Source organism: Sinocyclocheilus grahami, unplaced genomic scaffold (assembly GCF_001515645.1).
Source record: "Sinocyclocheilus grahami isolate Dianchi unplaced genomic scaffold, SAMN03320097.WGS_v1.1 scaffold32.1, whole genome shotgun sequence".
Taxonomy (NCBI): Eukaryota; Metazoa; Chordata; class Actinopteri; order Cypriniformes; family Cyprinidae; genus Sinocyclocheilus; species Sinocyclocheilus grahami.
This window is the reverse complement of record NW_015505211.1, coordinates 3,486,278-3,504,833: the sequence shown is the minus strand read 5'-3', so window position 1 is coordinate 3,504,833 and position 18,556 is coordinate 3,486,278. Positions and strand designations below refer to the sequence as shown.

The window sequence follows — 18,556 nt, the reverse complement described above, 5'->3', positions numbered from 1 at the left end:
TGTGTTAGCAAAAAACAGTGTAGGATGCGCACTATTTCCCCTTCTGTTTTCTGCCTCCGCGCAGTTCTACTGCAAAGCTCAACCGCCTCAAACGTTCTGTCAACCTCGACGCTACACTATTAATATAGTTTGTGTGAAATTTGTCATACTCGGTTTGTAGGAGTTGTCTAACGATTGCTGGTGCTCTGTTATTAAGTATTGATCGACAAAACATAACATTTACACTTTATTTAATGTTAGCAATGAATAAAAGCGTAAATAGTGAATTATTTTTAATTTGCATTCTAAAAAATGGTGAATTAGGGTGAACTTCTGTAAATACGCTAATTTGAGAAAAACGTTTGTAAACAATCCCATTGTTTAGCCAGTAATCCACACACGCACACACAAGTCGCATATTTCCATATTCAAACGCTGCAAAAAATGCCGTATAAACAAAGAAACGCCCATTGTTCAAATGATCGTTTATGAAAAGAGATATCGCAAGGCCTTTGTCTTTTTTCTGCAAGCATAAATTCCCCGTAATAATAATATAGAGCAAATACAATTTCGATTGATTGATTTCTACATATTTCTATTTAATATTTACTTGTATTAATTTATTTGATATAAATTCGTCAATTTGTGTTATTTTAGAAACTGCAGTAGGGACTCTTATTTTGTATTGTCTGGTGACGGTGTTTTGGGACTCCTGAACCTCAATGCAAAGCTAATAATCCTAGAAATCAGCGGTGTGTGTGACACTCACATCCACTCTCCTCATCATACACGCCCAGGAGGATGAACAAACACGTTAGAGGAGATGAGAACTGCACTTAATGTCACTTTTTAAACTCTTTTTCTGTTCTGTGGGATAATGCTCGGCTAATGTGATGGTAACGTGGCTCAACAACGCCGGGGGATTTCAGGAACTTTTTTCACCTCGGATGCTCCGGTTCTAATTCTTTTATCATTTAGAGTTGTCTTTAAATAGCCACTAATTGTCTAACATAGATCATTATTTTATAATATTAAGTATGTATGTTTTTTAAATCGCCAATATTTTAAAAACATTTAAGCTGTCTGTGTCCGATAAGAGCCCATTTATCCGGTTAAAATCTCGCAGATTCATTCACGGGTGGTTTACTGTGCACTGGCGTGTGTTAAAAATGTTACTTAGTCTGTAAGTAGTTGTTCAGATGCTCTAATAATTTTAACATCTGATTTAATAATTGTATTTTGTGTTAAAACACATCTGTCTGTCGCTGTCGTGCTGAAGTGAGATTCACGAGCCTCGGTCCAGCGTTCGCGTGATTCCACCCACCCAAACTTAAATTTTTGCTGTTTGTGAAGGAGTGTTATTAGTCAATACTAGGAAGTAAACTGTCTTTATTGTGTTGGGATGCGGAAGGTAGAGGAGTAGGTCTGATGGTAAACATGTTAAGGGTTTAAAGTGAATGGCTCGGTGATCATGTCGTCTATGGAGGGTGTTTTCTCCTGGGTGAGTGACTGGCAGTGGCTCTGCGTGGTCACTCTCTTTCTGGCCTCTGTTGTCACTTTGATTATATACTTGGTGCTGTATTTTTCCAACGAACCTCCTGTTGGGAAAACACCTCTCAGTCATGTGGATTCTGAGGAAGCCGATGGGATTTTATGCTGGGTACTGTCTCTGAAAAGCTGGAAGAGTCAGTGGAGACGAGCCTGGTTCAGGAGCCTCAATGAAGAAGCTAGGAGATCACAGGTGGGTTTGTTGTTGTTGTTGTTTTGAATTCAGTTATATCTCTATGTATTATTCATCTCTAAAATAGCACATATGAGCTCCTAAAAAGTTGAATGTTGGGATCTTTATTGTGTTCCTTTGGTAATGTGTTCCTCTTATTAGAGCGTTGGGAAAACACCTCTCAGTCATGTGGATTCTGAGGAAGCCGATGGGATTTTATGCTGGGTACTGTCTCTGAAAAGCTGGACGAGTCAGTGGAGACGAGCCTGGTTCAGGAGCCTCAATGAAGAAGCTAGGAGATCACAGGTGGGTTTGTTGTTGTTGTTTTGAATTCAGTTATATCTCTATGTATTATTCATCTCAAAGTTGAATGTTGGGATCTTTATTGTGTTCCTTTGGTAATGTGTTCCTCTTATTAGAGTGGGATTCAGCTGACATTTGAAGAAGATGGTGTTCAGTCATCAGAACTGGCTTTGGACCAGATTTCAAGCTTTACGAAAACACCCGGTCAAAAGGTAAGGTCAAGCTTTGAACGTTTATACACCCTAACCTATATGAGGAATTGATTTGTTGCCAAACCTCTTTATTATGTCTCCCTGCTTGCCTACGTGAATTGTATATATAAGTTTAAATGTTTTGAATCAAAATAGGGTTATGAGTGTGACATGAGATTTCTCATTTTGACATGCACCCTGTTTGACGATTCAAAAAAATTATTAGCAATAGTATGACTGTTGAAGCTTGAGGATATTTAAAGTGACCAACTAGTCTTGGTCATAGTTGTATTCTTTTTGCAGAATGCCCTGTGTCAGGTGGTTGGAAACAAGCTGCAGTTTTCTCTCAGTGCTGTACCAAGCTCACCGTCTTCAGAAACCCCCCTGAGATACAGTGCGAAGATATCTCCACTTCGTCTGCAGGTAAACATGAGTGTTTATTCTGCTCTTAGTGTCACTTGAGGATGGTTGGGTAAACACAAGTGCTTCAGCATGACAAATTGTCAAACAAGACAGTCATTCTTTAAATGCCTCCGGGAATATTGGCAATGGTGAGGCGGATAATCCAGTTTTTTGTTTTTACATTCTCTTGGAGTAGACAAGCATCTCCTTTGATTCTAGGAAAGGCTGTCACATGTTGTGCCATCAAAGTATATAGTCATTTTAGTCACATTGGGATAAATCAGCACAGTGCTCATTTGGACTGTGCATTCAGTCTTGAGGAAATGAAATCGATCTAAAGCAGGGTTTTAAAATTTTCTGAATAAACAGTTTTATGATTTTGAAACCTGTGATGTAAAATTATAAGAAATATTTCAGATTCTGCACTAATGCTAAGTCTCTAATCAAATATAAGTACATTAATGACCATGTGAAGTCAAAAGGTCAGATTTTGTTCCATTTTCAAATTATTCTTGGATGTAAGAAATATGTAGAATTAAAGTAGTACACAGTAAATATTTATTATTATTATTATTGGTCTCATAATTTTGGAACTCCTCGGTATTAGTTATTTTAAAATTATTTATATAATATTAAAGTATTTATTTATTAATTAATTAAAAAATTTTATGTCTCCAGTTTAATTTTAGTTTGAGTTTTTGTAATTGTCATTTTTATTAGTTTATTAGTCATTAGTTTATTAGTCATTTAATTACTTTTTTTTTCTTTTCAGTTTCAGTAATTTTAGTATGTAACCCTATTTATTTCAGTTAGCTGCCAAGGTAACATTTCTAATTTAATTTTGTTTGTCTTCTAATATTATATTTTATTTTGTTTCTGTTTTATTTCAATTGCTGAAAATGATTTTTAATAGTTTTAGTTAAGAATAGCACTGCTGAAATGTTTACAGTCACATAAAATCGGTAAGGATCAGGAATAAACACATTTGCCCTATGAGAGATGTAACGCTTCATGTAGTGTCCCGATTGTTTTTGATTAATAGGGTGTGACTCACTCTGCAGTTTTATTCACCACAGGAATCAGATTAAGTGCCTCGGTCGCGATCACTGGCTCGATGTCCTGCCTTTATTTTAATCACCGTTAATATGTCTCTGCCTCAGAAACATGCCATTTCACTGGTACATCCTGCCTAGAATTATTCATGGAAAAGCTTGTACCTCTTGGACAGGGAGTTTATTTAATATTGCGCTTCAAATGGCAGTAGAAATTACTTAAGAGCAGCATTTCAGTGTGGAGAGCTGCAGTTGTTGACACTGCAATTGTTTTTAAAAGCTCACACAGGCTTTGCTCAATTGCGTTACAGCTATTTTTAAACCAATGAATTGCTCGACTATTTTTTTTTTTCCTTTTTTTGAGTTTTAAATTAAATAATCCTGAAAAAGTGTATAATGGTTTCTACAAAAAATATTAAGCAGCACAACTGCTATCAAACATGCCATTTCACTGGTACATCCTGCCTAGAATTATTCATGGAAAAGCTTGTACCTCTTGGACAGGGAGTTTATTTAATATTGCGCTTCAAATGGCAGTAGAAATTACTTAAGAGCAGCATTTCAGTGTGGAGAGCTGCAGTTGTTGACACTGCAATTGTTTTTAAAAGCTCACACAGGCTTTGCTCAATTGCGTTACAGCTATTTTTAAACCAATGAATTGCTCGACTCTTCATTGTCGTGCTGATCCAGTTTTAGCCATATGTGAATTGAGTGGCTAAATGCATTTAACCTGTTGTTAAATCTTTCGTTTCCTCATATGCCTTCAGAATCCACCCCGGTTCTATGGTATTCTGTCGTAGTGGGCTGTTTTTGTTCAAACAAATCAGATCAAGTGCTAGATTGTAAATAGAATACTGGGCATGTGCCAAGTGTACATACGGAATACTGACCTTTTCAGGAGCAATTGCGTTTATTTTCTGTTTGTCATTTAAGCCTCTTTCTGGAGGAATCCAGGTGGTTACTGCATATTTTCTAGCTGTTTCTCCTGCTGGTCAAGGGCGATTACTGGAAAGCTCTCAGTGGTTGTTAGAATGGCTTCGTAGGCTGAACAACAGTATATTTGGGCTTTTGTTTTTGTTCTAGAGGTCAGTGCACTCTCGTGCCCACAGCCACATACAAGGTTGTGGAATAACACTTTTATTGTGACTGCATGGGGTCCACCTCGTGGCAGGGTTCTGTAAGCAAATATCTTTTCAGGTTCAGATTGAAGCTTTTCCTGTGTGTATATAAATCGTACTGTATATTATTAGTTACTGATTAGCATTTTCTAGTTCATCCATCCTCTTTAGACATTATAATTTTATGTGATTTAGAAATGTACATGGGCATTGAGCATTGGACTGGAATTTGGTGTCTCCACCTTTCCCCCAAGTTCAGTCTTCAGGAATGTAAAGCAGTCGTGCTTGGACATAACGGCCCATTCCTCCGTGTACGGTGGGCCCTGTGGCTCAATGAGCTGTTGTGAATATGTGAATGCTCTGGACTCCTTTGTTTATTGTGCATTTGAAGTAGGCAGTGTTATGTTATTCTGTTGTAGGCCACTGTGTGTTTCTGCCTTGCTGATTTAAAGCAGCAGCATTTGTTGTTTAATTTATTGCTGATATTAGGTCAACAGAACTCTCAGCCGTTTATTTCAGTTGACTTTTAAAGCACCATTTTTCTAAAATTGATGATACACACACCTGAGACCACACAGTAGCTGAATTCTGTATGCGGCAAGTTGACAATTGTAAAAAGCCTTACTTTGTTGTTTATTGACACTTATCATTATTATTAATGACTTGAATTCAACATTAGTGTCTTTTACTATACTTAATTTGCTATGCCCAGCTTGTTCTCACTATAGTATTGAAAATTGTGGAAAAATTTGGTCAATCCTCCCTAAAACACTTATATCAACTTAATTTCAACCAAATAGGCTAATAAATATTTTAAAACCCTATTTTTTTTGTCCTAAGGCCTTGATTATATGATCTGATACATTTCATAATATTCAGAGCATTACATAACTTTGGAATTTGCTCAGAATGGAGAGAAAAACACAGAAAAGGATGTTGCTGTTGATGTTATGAGTGATAATGTTTTATTTCCTCTGTCCTCTTTAACAGGAAGTAAGGAACAAGACCTTGCAGGTGACCTCACCCCCAAAGCCCCCGCGGGCTCATGAGTGGAAACTATTAGTGAAGAACATCCGGGTCACATGCAAACAGGAGGATGGTGCTGCAGGTCACTGAAACACACTCATATTTCGGCTGAATGCATGTCCTTCAAGTTCTCTTTAATATTTAGCTAAATCATTTAGACATATTTATACAGTATGCAAGCAACAAGTATTGATTAAAAAAATGAATGAACCTGCATTTCAGCATATGAAAATAAAGGTTTTTAGCATTTTAATATCACTTTTTTTCTTACGTGCGTCTTCCAATCACTGGCAGTTGTTTGTGGTGGCCTGTTTCTTAATATATGGTCACATGACACAGATTCTCATCCCTGAGAACCCATGTGTCTTGTTGTTCATTAGATGGAGTTTGTACACACCACAGACCTCAGCTAATGTTTTTATATTGCTTGGATCGAAGAAATCAAGCCAATTATTTGGATGATATTTTGTTGTGGGCACAAAGTGCAGGCTACACTTCCGAAAAAGCACCGCCCCTGCAACTTATTCAGTTAACTGCCCGTGTTTCCCTCAATCAGGATGTCCCTTCTGTTCGGAAATCATTTCTGGAAGTGGTCTAATAGTCCTGCTGCTCTCCAGCCAAGTCACTATTACAGCCCAGCAAGCACTTAACAGAGACAAATGGCATCTCATCCATTTTATGCATAATTCATTTTGGCAAAGAGCATTTTCTGCATTAGTCCATTATTTAGCTTGAAAACAGATCTCTTCTCTTTGTTTTTTGGCACAAATGTCTGGTGGTATTTGAATGTACATTAGCAAATTGGTCTTTTGGAAGGGTATTGCTTGTGCTTGGTAAAGAGCTGTTTCTATTCTGGTTTCAGGCGGCATGAATCCCCAGTGTATCCTCCAATTGGATGATCCTCCTCAGAAGGTCACCAGTTCAGTCTTGACTAACACATCCACCCCAGCCTGGGACCAGCCTTTCATATTGTGAGTTCAGGTCCACCTCCATCTGCTCCCTCCTCAGCTGCCCCTGGAAACTTAATTTATACCCATTTAGTGAATGTTTTTATTTTTAACCTTTTTGACACTTTTATAGAAACGTACAGTAGAGGTAGGACAGGAAACTACTGGGAGAGACGGGGGCGACGGGGGCGACGTGACGGGGAAAACGTGAATCAGGCACATGTTGGGACAGCACTACCTGTTTAGCTGGGAAACCTGTTTGAAAACAATCACAGTTATTTGTGCATCTGTTTAGTAATGCTTATAGCATAGATTTTTCTCTTTTTTTTGTATGTTAACACTTTGTGTTTTAAAAAAAAATCATTTTATTAGGTTTACTTCAAAACCATGGTCAAGATTGTCAACTCAAGAAATCACAAAATATAAAGTCAGCCAGCATTTCCTAAGATTTAGACTATAAAATGTTTGTAGTTTGGCAGTTTTGGGTCATCCTCCAATCTTTTTACATGGGAGTACCACATGATTTATTTTATCTCTTGCCTTTGTCTGTTTTTGCAGTGAGCTTAGCGGACGGTCAAAAGAGCTGAATATTCAGGTTGTGGATAACGGCAAACCTCGGGAGAGTAAGTAAATAAACCAAAAATAAACCAGCTTAACGGCATAAAAGCAGAATAGTGATATCCATTAATCTGGGTCTGCAGAAGTTTGAAGGTCATCTGTGAATTTTAATCTACTTTCAGTCATCTGTTTCTCTAAATCATGAAATAGCCTCAAAAATGCTGTATAAGTGGTAGATTATTTTAGCGAATAGAAGGATACTGTGGTAATATCTTGATTTGAATTCTTGTAACAGACACGTGACAGCCTATATTACCTCATTTCACAAGCCTTTCACCCTGATTTCTTAACAGCTTGTGTGAAATGTGTTTGTCTGTGTGCTTGATGCCACTTTTTCCTTCCTTGACAAACACATTGATCAAATTATATGCATTACCTTGATCTGATCAGACATCTCTCTCTTTTCCTCCCAGCCTCTTTGTTAGGGCAGGTATCTGTGCCTTTTGATCTAGTGAAGAAACACCCCAAAGGTCAACAGACCTTTTCACTCATGGCCAAAGATCAAGTGACTGGATCACTAACTACTGAGGTAAAATATCTCATCATGATACAGTGAAACTTGATGTTAATCACATTTTAGAATTAATTCTCAGATATTTGTCACTTTTTGTATTTTAATTTAGAAATTAATTTAGGAAGGCATTTACATTTCATAATATCCATAAGCTAGTTCACATGTACAACGACTTAAATTAATGCTAAATTGTAATTGTTTTCTTATAATGCCCTATCCTAGCTTAATGTACAAAAAGACCTATATATATATATATATAAGCCTAAACTATAATATAGTTCAGTTTCCATTGGCAAATTAAATATGCTATTAGAATATTTGTTTACCAACCTGAATGAATTTCTGTGTAGTTCACCTACCTGGAGCCCAGCGAGGTGCGTAGCTGGCAGACGCCCACGCCGGCCCCTACTAAGAGAGTGGAGATGGACCGCACTGTGATGCCCTGTGGCACCGTTGTTACCACTGTCACTGCTGTGAGGAGCAAACCAGGACGAGCTTTAGCACCTGGTACCTTCCATATGCCTTTGATTCAGTTGTTGATTTTGAGGAGGGCAATCTTAGTATTATATGGGTATTAAAGCAAACTTTAATTTGAAGATGCTACAGTTGTCTTGTCAATCTCCTAAACCACAAAATCTAAATCTATTAAACGATTTTCATGTTTTAAAAATCCCCCTTACAGAATCCAAATCGCCTTCTAAAAACAAGCTGGCGGAGAGAAGGGTGTCGGAGCAGACATCATTGCTTGGAGCCAAAGTTAGCAAAGCCCTGTCATCATCAGATACAGGTGGGGTTTCCAGTAAATCTTGTTTACATAAATGGCTAAATGCATTTCCTTTATTTCCACTTTCTACACCGCAAGTGCTCATCAGCAGTCCTGGAGCAAGAATAAACTCAAAATGCCACATTAGTAATCGATTATGTTCAGCGTTTGAACACTCTTTTTCTTTCTTTCCTGTACAGAGTTATTGATGTTAAACGGGACCGACCCTGTTGCCGAGGCTGCCATCAGACAGCTGCATGAGTCGGCAAAACAGAAGCTCAAATCTCCTGTCAAAAAGAGCACCATCATCATCTCAGGAGTGACCAAGGTACAGAAACAAACAACTCAGTGACCCACATATATGCATATTTATTAGGCATTTACAATATATTGGTACCATACAAGTTATTTATTTGTACTGATAGTTATTGTATATTTAATTGTGTGTGCTTATTTCACTTATTTTTACATTTTCATTACCTTTATTTATTTTAAAGAACACTAATAGTTTAATTACACATGTTAATGTAATAATGCAAATATCCATTTTTATACTGTACATTATAACTTTACATTGCCCAAATTCACTATAGCGTTTAAAACAACTGATTTTGATTTTAATTTATTTATACAAAATAGTACAACATTTGAATCAGCTTTTCTGTGTCAGACAGAATTGTTTTGTTTTTTTTTCTTTAAAAAATTGGATAACTTTAAAACCTTGGATAGGATTATCATTCCAAGAATCCACACAATGTCAATGTAGTTTGACATTTTTGGGACAACTTATTATTATTATAATTTTTTTGCCCATTGTCACTTTTAGAATTTAAAACAACTGATTTTGATTTATACAAAATAGTGCATAATTTATTACAAAATTATCAGCTTATTGGTATCATACAGAATTTTTTCTTTCAAAATTTGAAACCTTCAAAATAAAACTCGGCAAGCATGTCCTGAGACTTAAAAAAATGTATTGTAGTTTGGCATTTTTTATTTATTTATACAAAATACACTTGATGATCTGTATCAAATAGAATTAATTTATCTTGTAGATATTTGTAGGTAGTTAGTGGTACCTTGTCGTAGTCACAATGTTACATCATAAAACAAGTTCTTTAACTTCAGTTTCTAATTAAGGCTTTACTGTTAACCTCCTCTCTAGGCCCCTCTGACACAGGATGAGGAGATGACTCTGATGGCAGGATATGCAGCTGCGATGGACGCTTCAATGTCCGGAGTATCTGAAGGCACCAGCAGTGAAGTGTTACCAACAGTGGCAGAACCCGGCATTCTCGAACCCACAGAGTCTCTGGCAGGTGCGAATGGCACAGACCACATGGAGGACTGGGAGAGCCAGGCCGGAGAAGACCCAGATGCAGATAAAACGTCTCTGTCCCTCTGTATCTCTGAAATGGGTTCCAAAAAGGGAAAAGGTGAGGGGGGAAAAGGGGGATGAACTTTGAGCTTTATGTGAATGAACAACAACAACATTCAGAATATGGATTTTGAGTTTGTATTTAACCTGTTTACACCTTCAAAGCACATAGTGTTTTACTGAGTTATAAATCTGATCGCAGGACTGCATGTGAAAAACAAGGTCAATGGCCTGCATTTACATTGCCGTTCAAAAATGTTGGGTTAAGAATTTTTGAAAAGAAAAAAAAAAGTCTTATGCTAACCAAGGCTGCATTTGTTTGATTAAAAATACAATATGTGATGGCAATGCTGATTTTTCAGTAGCCATTGCTCCAGTTTTCAGTGTCACATGATCCTTCATAAATCATTCTAATATGCTGATATAGTGTTCGAGAAACATTTCTTCTTCTTATCAATACTGAAAACAGTTGTGCAGCTTAATATTTTAGTGGAAACCGTGATACATTCAGTGAAAAGAGCAGAGTTTATTTTAACCAGAAATCTTTTATCATATATGTCTTTACTGTCACTTTTTGTATCAATTTAATATCTATTTAATAGTATCAATTTAATGCTAAATTCTACAAACTTCACGTGACTGAAAAGTAGTTGTTTATTCTGTCACTTGAGTTGCTTAATATGAACAATCTTTGACACGAGGGAAGTTTTCTTAGGGAAAATCTCTATCAAAATTGAGTCTGTTAGTGGGATGCCATGTTAGAAATGTTTTTTGTAACCATTTCTAACATGGTTACACAATTCTCTCTTACCTTTGTGTTTAATATGAACGTTACAGCACTGTCTAGTGTCTTTACTTCTGACATTTGATTACATCCACTTTCTTTTTCATCCTCTATACCTCTCCCTTATCACTTTGTGTTGTTTTTCTTTGCCATCTTAAAGTGGAAACCTGTCCTAACCAGACTTTATTGCTGGCAGAGTAAGTGACCTCTTGAGAAGTCCATAATAGTAAAAGTATGTAGACTTCCCTGTGAAATGGTTAACAAACCCTTTAGTAAAAAGCCAGTCCATACTCCAGCATTTTATACACGCTTTCATCGTAATAAGTTATTACCCTGTATTTAAGTAACATGTGGAGTCATTCTTGACTTTTGGACATGGAGAAAGATTTGACATGCCATTTGGCTTCTCAAATCTTTGGAGGCATCCCTTGGTTTTATTTTTGTGCTGTGCTGAACCTTTTCATTGTTGGCCCATTGAGATGTTTTGCTGATAACTTGCCCAAGCAGCGTAAAAAAATCCAGAAGTTTAACCATGCGGAACTTCTAAGCTGGTGTGGAATGGTTTATACTGCTTTCATTCTAAAACCAAGCACTTTCGAATATGTTTGCGTACTTTATTTTAGTAGTGTGCTTGTGCTCTTTCAACTCATTTACATTTGACACCACCAGTGTGTTGCAGTAGCATCTTTCAGAGCTGAAAAAGATGCACTGATATGAGTAATATTCAGATTGCATCAGAATTCCCACACATCCGCTGTGTCTTCATGGAGGTCAACAAAATCGAAAGAATGTTTGATTCCTAAGTTTACGGTTTAGGTTACTTTTGATCCAAGTGTGGAGTTTGACCTCCAGGTTGGCTCAGTGAAGTATGTTGGGGAGCTTGTCTGATTATTTTCATCTCTCTTTGGCGCCCCCTGTAGGCAGCTTCCTGCACAAGAGTGCCAAGCTATTCTTCAGGCGGCGACATCAGCGAAAGGAGCCTGGAATGAGCCAGTCCCACAATGACCTGCAGTACTTGGAGCATCCCGAGGCGGCCATGATGGGCGACAGGGAAAAGAGGACGGCCACCTTCAGGCGCATCATCAACCGCAAGCTTCTACCCAGGAGCAAGAGCAAAGCCAACGGCACAGTGAGAGAACCGCCCACATGAACTGCCCACTCTGTCGCCTTCATCAAAACTAGTAGCTTTTGCACCTCTTCATCTTTCTAACATCCTCCCGATCACATTCATTCTTGTAACTTTTATGCAAGTCATTGCTAGTTTCTGGGCCATATTTGCCAAAACGTCTGCGTAGCAACAATCACTCTCATCAACTCCATATTAACACCATCATCCAGATTTCCTGAAAACCTATTCCATTATTCAGACCTCTCAGCTTGGTTCTTCTTGATCAGCTCTATGAAGTCCGTCTGCCTGGCGCTAGATTCATTTCTTTGTCCATGTAGAGGGACATTAGGGGCGCTTTCCCTACTTCACAGTTCTGTCCACACCTTTCACCATCATCTTTGAACTTTGTGCGTGTGTTAATGCAAGAAAGTTTACAAAACATCATCCAAATGAGCACTGGCTCTCTTCGTCACTCCAAATGACTCCGTGTCATTTAACCTTTTGCAAATATTGATCGTCATGCAAATGATATTCTGCGTTTGTGGCCTTCTAACTAAAGCTGGATTTGAGGACAACCCTTTCTTGCCATCTACCTGAGCTTTAACCCTCTGGCGACCTGATGAATCCTGGAATATCAGACAAGGGAAAACCATCGTTTTGAGTTGCACTTATTTATATGCTCAGAACTCATTCCAAATGCATTTGCAGGGATGTGCAGTGAATTCTGTGGGGTTTGGTAGTGAACATGCTTTATAAAAAATGATGTGAAAGACCTCTGTCTTAATGTGAATTGAATATGAGAGTTTTCCTTTTGTTAAGGAGACAAATCTGCAGTTCCACCAAATTTGACTGAATAGTGAGTTTTATTTTCAAAAATTGTGCAGCGAAACATTTTCAAACAGAGCATAACATTTAAAATGTTCTGGTTTGGCACTGATATGTTGGCTTTAAAACAGGTTTGGTGTTTTATTCATCTTTTAATTTCTAAATATTCTAACAGAGATGGGAAAATATGAATAAATTATTTTATTTTAAATATTTTCCTTTTATTCATACATTGTGTACTGTGTAATTAATGTGTAAACATGTTTATGATTTCCCCCCCCCCTTTTTTTCTTCTTCTTCCACAGCCATTATATCATGCCACACATTTAAAAAAAAAAAAAGAAATGTGTGTGAATTGTACCAAAGGTTTTTAACACTAAGCAAGGGCATTTTACCATAGAGAAAGATTATTCAATAGACTAAGGACTAAGTCTATTAGTAGACTAAGGCTATTCAATATGTTCATGATTTATGGTATTTTCCTAATTGTGGTGTCGTCTTTTACCTGTAATCTTAAGCCACCTGAAATGTTGGCTGTGAATGCCAGCCAGTTTGTATTTTGGACCTCAACTGTTGAGCCTGTGTGGAGAACTGCAGTGGATTTGTGCTGTGGAAGATTCAATAACAGGTTCCATTTGACATTTACTTGACCTCAAGCTGCATATGTAGAAGAAACCTGAATGCCTGTCCATACTGAATGTTGCCAGAAAGAAACCTCAGCAGTCTGGTTGTTTTATATGTATTCTGGGAGGACTGCTGGTCTGTGTTTTACCCCCCTTTTTTTTTTCTTTTTTTTTGTCTATGTTGTGTGTTGTTATGTGCGGCCTGGCTGTTAACAATTCATTGTATTTCTTAACAGTCAAAAAATGAAAGAGGTATTTTCCATTGAAATGGAAGGAGGCACATGAAGATTTTATTTTTGTCCTGCTTGATTGGCCGACCAGAGGTGATCCAGTTGTTAAATAAAATCTAACACATCAGTCCTCTGTATATGCATATCATAATGTATCCATGTGCATTAAAGAACTACTCGTCAACTCATCTGTGCGTTCTTTTGGAGTCTGGTTGGCCTCCTTAACCAGAAGGACCTTAGAAATGGCTGTTGTGAATGATAATTGTTTCATTGCTCACCATAAAACATTTACCTGCAATATTAAGATTGCTCATGTGTATGGCCTGTGCAGTAAGAACTTATAGAGCTGTTGAGTTTGAAGTCCTAAAACCCTCTAGAATTCTCTTATCAGCTCTTAGGAATGGTGGTTTGTGATTTATGAGTAAAAGTCTGTCATTACTTGAAGATACTTGTTTTGTTCTAAAAAAAAACAAAAAAAAAAACATATGGACATACTACTGTGCTGTGCATTTTAATTTAACACGTGGCTAAGGTGTTGCTAAATAAGGACTACAACTACCATAAGGATGTTAGTTAATGAACCACTGTTGTAGTCTTTAATTCAAAGCTTTAAATTTCACATTTGATGTATGAGTTTGTGCAATATGTACATCAGTCCTCTGTATATGCATATCATAATGTATCCATGTGCATTAAAGAACTACTCGTCAACTCATCTGTGCGTTCTTTTGGAGTCTGGTTGGCCTCCTTAACCAGAAGGACCTTAGAAATGGCTGTTGTGAATGATAATTGTTTCATTGCTCACCATAAAACATTTACCTGCAATATTAAGATTGCTCATGTGTATGGCCTGTGCAGTAAGAACTTATAGAGCTGTTGAGTTTGAAGTCCTAAAACCCTCTAGAATTCTCTTATCAGCTCTTAGGAATGGTGGTTTGTGATTTATGAGTAAAAGTCTGTCATTACTTGAAGATACTTGTTTTGTTCTAAAAAAAAAAAAACAACAACATATGGACATACTACTGTGCTGTGCATTTTAATTTAACACGTGGCTAAGGTGTTGCTAAATAAGGACTACAACTACCATAAGGATGTTAGTTAATGAACCACTGTTGTAGTCTTTAATTCAAAGCTTTAAATTTCACATTTGATGTATGAGTTTGTGCAATATGTGTGAAAGTCTTTTCATGTAATGAACTTTTGTTACTCTTCAAACCTAATAATTAGCTTCCCAATTAGCCTACACGTTGACGTAATGACTGAACCGCTCTATGATGGTGAAGTGACAAAGACTGATGTATGGAACGTCAGCCTGTGATCTGCAGGGATTCTGTTCATCAGTATATCTTTATTGGTTTGAGCAATAAACACTGACTGAACATTCCTGTGTGAACTTTTTCACATCAAAACTCATTCAGACGTTTTCAATCTGCATGAAGTCATTTGCATAATCGAATTAATCAGATGGAACATTTGAGGCAAATCTCACAGGGTACGGCGTTTGTGGAAAAACTACATATCCCATAATCCCCTTCGCGGGTCTTATTTCCGGTCCTGCGCGGTTTCTGGAGCGGATTGTAACCCGGAGTCAGGATTCACTAAATGTGTAGACGTTTTGAAAACAGGTAATGGCTTTATGCTAAATTGTGAAGCATTTATATTCAAACGCATTGAGCGAAATGGCCAAATGCTCCTCATTCACAGGTGCAGGAGCAATGAAAAGTGTGAGCGGAGCGAGTTTCTCGTGCTTTGTGTTTTCAAACGCTCTGGCTCCAGATGAGCGCTGCGTCTCCATTCCATCCGCCATGCCGATTGTTCTTTGTTACATTTGCATTGCTGAAAGAGCGCGAGCGCAGCCTGAGATCGGAGTTAAAACCCGGCTACAGTTTGAAATCTTCCCAAATCACGGATTCTGTCCGTATTGTACTCCTCTTCCCTGGCTGCTTACGGGCGATTCATGCGCAGACTGCTCCCCGATCTGCGTCGAAAAAGAGCGTCATTTGTTGTTATTGTTGATCTTGGGAGCATCAACAAAATCTGTTGCACTGTGTAATGGGCTTTGCTGACTGACAGCAATGCAACGAATACAAAGTTATAATGGTAAAGTGCATTTACATGCGTTTTTACAATGTGTTTGCATTACGACCTTACAATTTTATAACGTAGTATTTAATGTAGTCTTTTCTTTATACATGCTAGACGTGCATATTTTTAGCCCAAATTTACAAAGTTATATTCAAAAAATATTTAAAAGCCCAGTTAATACAAAAATTACTGAAATACATATTATGTGGTTTTATTTTAATACTAAAAAGTTTAAGTGTAATTTTAAAACAGTTTTTTTAAAGGCTAACATTTTGGAAATAGAAATTTAGCATAAGCTGTTAGACGTAGTCTTTTATTATTATATATCTAAGCAATTACACAACCTGGTATTTTTTTATGCTTATCAAATTTTTTGTAGAAAATTATTTAAAGGGGTCATATGATGCGATTTCAATTTTTCCTTTCTCTTTGGAGTGTTACAAGCTCTTGGTGCATAAAGAAGATCTGTAAAGTTGCAAACACTAAAGTCTCAAAACCAAAGAGATATTCTTTATAAAAGTTAAGAGTTAACCACGCCTACCTAAAACGGCTCGTTCTAACACGCCCCCACATATCTACCTCACGATGTGGGAAGATTTGCATAACGCCGCCCAAATGTTCGCGCAAAGAAAGAAGGCGTAACTTGTATTCTCGCTGTAGTATAGTTGACGCTGCAGTGATGTCCTGAAGACGTTGTGTGCTTCGTTGTGAAAGCGAAACTACTTTGTTTGGTTTTCCAAAAAAGGACGATAACCGCTTCGTCATGCCTGGAGCTGATCCGTGCTGGTCGCTGAGGGAATACATCAACTTTCACCGTGGACGAAGCGGAGTCCAGCCCGCCTCAGCTCACTCTATCCCGGCTTCGGCGCACGCTAAGCTGGGGCTTCCCCTCACGCTAGGCCGCTGTGTTTTTAGTTGTCACTGATGATTCAAACGCGAGTTTTGGGCAGTAGAGTTAGTAGCACTTGTTGTTTGTCATTTCTCCGATCCCAAATGCAGACAGAGTTTTATGTTTACGCGGCGCGATGCAATGCAACGCAACGCGTAAAAAGACAGTATAAGTCATTATAATCAGTAATTATGTCCCCACTGGATGCAACAAATGCCTCGTTTGTAATGGGTTTTAATGTTTATGTCTCGTCGCTCCGGCCGGGACACGGCCTCAACAGTATGGTGAGGGGCGTAACATTTCCGTCACACGCTTGAGGTATTCAGCCAAACATAACGCACTGGATAGCTGGCCAATCACAGCACACCTCGCTTTTCAGACCGATGAGCTTTGTAAAAATCGACACATTTCAAAAAGGCGGGGCATAGAGGAGAAACAATAATGTACAGTATGTGGAAAATAATGTGTGTTTTTTTTTTTTACTTTAAACCACATAAACACATTTCATTACACCAAATACACAAAATAATGTTCTTTTTAGCAACATCATATGACCCCTTTAAAAAAAAATTGTCAAGTCAACATGAATACAAGTTTGTATTCTATACGTTTTAAATATTGGAATATGTAACATTTTAGATTTATATTTAAAACCGTAATGTAATTAGTGTACTAATCTACTTTTAATTAACAATCAATGTAATTAGAATTATTCAATCCTATCCTATTGCAAAAGTGTCATAAGAATGCCACCATGCCACAAATTAATTGAATGATAAAATTGTTACAGGTGTTAAAACTAACTTTTGTGCATCATCTGTAGGGTGTCAGAATGGCAGAGCAGACACCAGATGAGTTTATTTGTAAGTATGCAACTATAACCTCACATTTGTTTATGAATATACATGCAACATCATTGTAATATTGCAATATTGTATCCTCATTGCCACTGTCAAGCTTTTTTGCAGTGTCCTTGTATTATTAAAGAGTATGGTGTAATATGCTCGACGCGTTTCAAAAAGGCGAAACAATAATGTACAGTATATGGAAAATAATGTGTTTTTTTTACTTTAAACCACATAAACACATTTCATTACACCAAATACACAAAATAATGTTCTTTTTAGCAACATCATATGACCCCTTTAAAAAAAAAAATTGCCAAGTCAACATGAATACAAGTTTGTATTCTATACGTTTTAAATATTGGAATATGTAACATTTTTGATTTATATTTAAAACCGTAATGTAATTAGTGTACTAATCTACTTTTAATTAACAATCAATGTAATTAGAATTATTCAATCCTATCCTATTGCAAAAGTGTCATAAGAATGCCACCATGCCACAAATTAATTGAATGATAAAATTGTTACAGGTGTTAAAACTAACTTTTGTGCATCATCTGTAGGGTGTCAGAATGGCAGAGCAGACACCAGATGAGTTTATTTGTAAGTATGCAACTATAACCTCACATTTGTTTATGAATATACATGCAACATCATTGTAATATTGCAATATTGTATCCTCATTGCCACTGTCAAGCTTTTTTGCAGTGTCCTTGTATTATTAAAGAGTATGGTGTAATATGCGCATGTGACTGTACTCCATGCAGGGTGTGAGGACTGCGGGCAGTACCATGACTCTGAGTGTCCTGAGCTGGGGCCTGTCGTCACGGTGAAGGACTCGTTTGTTCTGAGTCGGGCACGGTGAGCGAACATGAGTGGCTTTTGGCCAGATACCCTCAGAGAGGGTCTTGGCTCTGCCTGAGCGCACTGACCACAATTAGATGGCCATATGTGCAAGATATTGACTCTGTATTGTGTTTATTACCAAAATTTTATTACGACAATAACAGTTTTAAAAATGTCATATTGTGAAATATTATTCAAATTTTAAATAACTGTTTTCTATTTGAATAGATTTTAAAACGTAATTTATTCCTATGAATTGAAATCTAAATTTTCAGCAGCCATTACTCCAGTCTTCAGTGTCACA

At 37.3% G+C, this 18,556-nt stretch overlaps 1 protein-coding gene and 1 long non-coding RNA gene across 2 annotated transcripts; both read left to right on the top strand.

Annotated features, from left to right (window-relative positions):
- The first annotated feature begins 674 nt into the window (after window positions 1–674).
- Window positions 675–12,998, top strand: LOC107578675 (C2 domain-containing protein 2-like). Its single transcript, XM_016264609.1, has 12 exons — window positions 675–1,720; window positions 2,119–2,214; window positions 2,497–2,616; window positions 5,756–5,873; window positions 6,654–6,762; window positions 7,297–7,361; window positions 7,770–7,885; window positions 8,221–8,377; window positions 8,553–8,657; window positions 8,834–8,961; window positions 9,802–10,072; window positions 11,719–12,998. The coding sequence occupies exons 1-12, from the start codon at window positions 1,451–1,453 to the stop codon at window positions 11,946–11,948; spliced, it is 1,785 nt and encodes a 594-aa protein (XP_016120095.1). The 5' UTR covers window positions 675–1,450; the 3' UTR covers window positions 11,949–12,998.
- A 2,142-nt stretch (window positions 12,999–15,140) lies between these two features.
- Window positions 15,141–18,257, top strand: LOC107579059 (uncharacterized). Its single transcript, XR_001608419.1, has 3 exons — window positions 15,141–15,209; window positions 17,382–17,421; window positions 18,174–18,257. It is a non-coding gene; the product is annotated as an uncharacterized lncRNA (long non-coding RNA).
- Window positions 18,258–18,556: the final 299 nt, after the last annotated feature.

Coding starts and splice junctions, on each gene's coding strand:
- LOC107578675 (XM_016264609.1), top strand. CDS start 1,451: ATGTCGTCTATGGAGGGTGTTTTCTCCTGGGTGAGTGACTGGCAGTGG. Junction 6,763..7,296: donor TGGGACCAGCCTTTCATATT/GTGAGTTCAGGT, acceptor CTGTTTTTGCAG/TGAGCTTAGCGGACGGTCAA. Junction 10,073..11,718: donor GGGTTCCAAAAAGGGAAAAG/GTGAGGGGGGAA, acceptor CGCCCCCTGTAG/GCAGCTTCCTGCACAAGAGT.